Raw genomic sequence first — 3,689 nt, 5'->3', positions numbered from 1 at the left:
CTAAACGGAGGCTGGTTAGCTTCTTACCGTCGCTTCCTTTAATTAAATTTGATGACCAATCATATAAGGCTTAACCAAATTACTATCCATGAATACGTACACAAATAGCAGGATGCATCTGATTTCTTAAATGATTTCAGACCACGCATGAATTATTTAAAAAAAGTGTAAAAAGATGTTTTCCGGCGTTAAGCTTACGATACCGCAGGGTTATGCAAAACCCAATTTAGAACAATATTACGCGGAAGACGATTTGAACAAATCAATTAAAAAGTGAGTTGTTATTCCAGTTGCAGAATTGTTAAATAATTGAAAAAAGTGACTTAAATATCGTGAATAAATTTAGAGGGCTTGGTTCTATCGGGGATGACCTCATCCCCGGTGTAGTTCAACGATGAGATTCTCTTCCTTTACCCACAATGCATCGCATCTGTCACGATAAACTTAACATTGTAAATATACATGTTAAGATTGACATTTCGAGGCAGGTTTCTTGCTTCATACCGGAATATGGTTCAAATGTTGGCAGCCGATCTGACAAAATGACTCTTTGAGAAGCTATCTGGATAAAATTAGCCGTAAAATACTGATCGGCGACTGCTTTTCTGAGTCTAGAAATCAAGAGGAAGCGGTGTATTTTCGAATGAAGATCAAATATGGCGGCCACACAGTCTGTGAACGTCAGTTTAGATGACATAGATCTATCAAGTTTACGGGTAGGTATTGAATCTGATGAACACACGCACAGAAAAAAAATAGTTATAAGTAAAACATTTCAAGCCAATAAGCTTGACAAGGGTTTACTTTGATGGACTTAAAGTGATAAAACATCTCCCGAATATTCAGTTGGGAATCAGCTGACGATAGCCGAATGACAACAAAGGCCTGGTTCTACCCTTTTCCTTGGGATAGAAACAAATTTGGACATATTTGGTGGATTTATTTGTTTACAAGACAAACAACATAACATTAGATATAGTGGTTCATATATTTTAAGGTTTAATGACTGTAAAACTAAATTATAATTTTCATTCGTGACTCATATGTCTCCACTCCTGTGTAACACACGTGTTTCTGGACAGGTACAAGTGGGTACACTAACAGGGGTCTAACAGTGTATTTATGTATTTTAATATTATGTTTTATATGTCACCACGTGTATCCATTTAAAAGAAATATCTCAACATCGCCTGACCTGTCAGTGTTCAATAGACCACCAAAGTTCAAATTAGTACCAGACATCTAGTTGAACCAATAAATCCTGAAGATGTTTGTGTACCTGGTGGTTCTGGTACACAAGATTATGATGTATTGGTCTTTTTATTTTTGTAATGAAAACATGCATCCAGTGACCGTCAGTATAAAGATAAATCAGAAGCAAGCTTTTGTCCGAGCTAGGGTGGTAGATTGGTAATTTAATGGACCAAAATGGATGAAACTTTATTTTCTTCATGAAAGGGATACAATTTTAAGATACAAGAATTTTAATTTAGAGTCGTATATGTTGTAATGGAAAAATTAGCTCTTGGCGCTATTATTACGACAAAACAAAGGTATAAAAACAGAATATATAAGAAAACATGCAGAAAACAACGGCATATGTAGCAAGGTTTATACACACATTTATACAGGGATATTGACTTGAACTTACCTTCACATCAGAAGTCTGCGGTTTTGTGTTTGACAATACTTCAGCATTCGCTAGCCTAAAATAGGTAGTGTGCAAAGTCAAAATGGATATATAAACATAGAAATTTGCAAGTGGGCCCATAACATATGCTACTAATAGTCAATGCAGTATTGGGTCTGATATTAAAGCTTAAGCCTTGACAATTATTTAATAGAAAACATGATTGAATGAAAGTATGGGATGGACTACCGTATATTGATAACACCCTGACATAATTAAGTTATTTATATAAAGGGATGGAGTGACTATTATTGGGGACAAAATTTGAAAATTTCAAAGCAAACATGTGCTGTACAAGGATAGAAACACCACAGTTTACATACAGACTGTGCTGTACAAGGATAGAAACACCACAGTTTACATGCAGACTGTGCTGTACAAGGATAGAAACACCACAGTTTACATACAGACTGTGCTGTACAAGGATAGAAATACCACAGTTTACATACAGACTGTGCTGTACAAGGACAGAAACACCACAGTTAACATACAGACTGTGCTGTACAAGGATAGAAACACCACAGTTAACATACAGACTGGTTGGTCTGGTGATTGTCCAGCTCCAGATGCAAAGTCTGTGCTTCTGTAACAGTTTGGGCGTCTGTAACAGTCTGTGCTTCTGTAACAGTTTGGGCGTCTGTACGGGTGCAGTTCTTTATAATGTAAATATGTACCCCAGACTACCTGATGGAATGCTGTGCAGGGTGCCTTCGGCATTGTGTTTCAGTGAGATAGCACTATAAAGTCTGCATCAGATCCGCGCTATTACAATGAGGCAAGTTAGGGTTAGTTAGTACCTAACCCACCAACAAACCAGGAGGTGTCTCCAGCACACGTACACACCTACACACTTACACAAAACACACGGAGGCACGTCCTTAAATGACCTTAGATGTTAATAGGACGTTGTAACAAAATAAAACCAAACTACCAAGAAATTTGCACTGGTTCACTGACAGTATTTTTGATATAGAAGTAGAACTATGCTTTGCTGGACATGAAGGAGTGGTAATATCGTATCCTCCAATTGAAAGCATCTGATGGGATGCTGGACTAGCTAGGAGAAAAGAGACCATGGATCAGGTGCTGGACAAGCTAAAGGAAAAGAGACCATGGATCAGATGCTGGACTAGCTAGGGGAAAAGAGACCATGGAACAGATGCTGGACTAGCTAGGGGAAAAGAGACCATGGATCGGATGCTGGAATAGCTAGGGGAAAAGAGACCATGGATCGGATGCTGGAATAGCTAGGGGAAAAGAGACCATGGATCAGATGCTGGACTAGCTAGGGGAAAAGAGACCATGGATCAGGTGCTGGACTAGCTAGGGGAAAAGAGACCATGGATCGGATGCTGGAATAGCTAGGGGAAAAGAGACCATGGATCGGATGCTGGAATAGCTAGGGGAAAAGAGACCATGGATCAGATGCTGCACTAGCTAGGGGAAAAGAGACCATGGATCGGATGCTGGAATAGCTAGGGGAAAAGAGACCATGGATCAGGTGCTGGACTAGCTAGGTGAAAAGAGACCATGGATCGGAAGTACTTTCGAAGTACAATCAAAGTTAAAGAAGACAATTTCAGAGTAGTTTTGAGTGAAAATAATTAAGAAACCGTATCTCAACTTTGAAATGGTAGAAAAATAATGACTTTTTATGGCATTTTGTCCACCACCTGTTTCAGAACTTAGTAAGAACATTACTAAGGATATTTGTGTAGCTACCGTATATATATGATACTATATAGTGTACCTGTAGCTACCGTGTATATATGATACTATATAGTGTACCTATAGCTACCGTGTATATATTATACTATATAATGTACCTGTAGCTACCGTGTATATATGATACTAAATAGTGTACCTATAGCTACCGTGTATATATGATACTATATAATGTACCTATAGCTACCGTGTATATATGATACTATATAGTGTACCTATAGCTATCGTGTATATATTATACTATATAATGTACCTATAGCTACCGTGTATATAT

At 38.0% G+C, this 3,689-nt stretch overlaps 1 protein-coding gene across 10 annotated transcripts in view; it reads left to right on the top strand.

The window, feature by feature from the left end:
• Positions 1-405: 405 nt before the first annotated feature.
• LOC110457309 (misshapen-like kinase 1) overlaps positions 406-3,689 on the top strand; it is a 171,059-nt gene continuing 167,775 nt past the window's right edge. For all 10 annotated transcript variants that reach the window (XM_021508524.1, XM_021508523.1, XM_021508517.1 and 7 more), the window contains exon 1: positions 406-716. In XM_021508524.1, the coding sequence (XP_021364199.1) occupies positions 657-716 (60 nt within the window). In that variant the 5' untranslated portion in view covers positions 406-656. The remainder of the gene's footprint in view (positions 717-3,689) is intronic.

Source organism: Mizuhopecten yessoensis, unplaced genomic scaffold (assembly GCF_002113885.1).
Source record: "Mizuhopecten yessoensis strain PY_sf001 unplaced genomic scaffold, ASM211388v2 scaffold9085, whole genome shotgun sequence".
Taxonomy (NCBI): domain Eukaryota; kingdom Metazoa; phylum Mollusca; class Bivalvia; order Pectinida; family Pectinidae; genus Mizuhopecten; species Mizuhopecten yessoensis.
The sequence above is the reverse complement of the archived record's forward strand: the minus strand, read 5'-3'. Positions and strand labels throughout refer to the sequence as shown.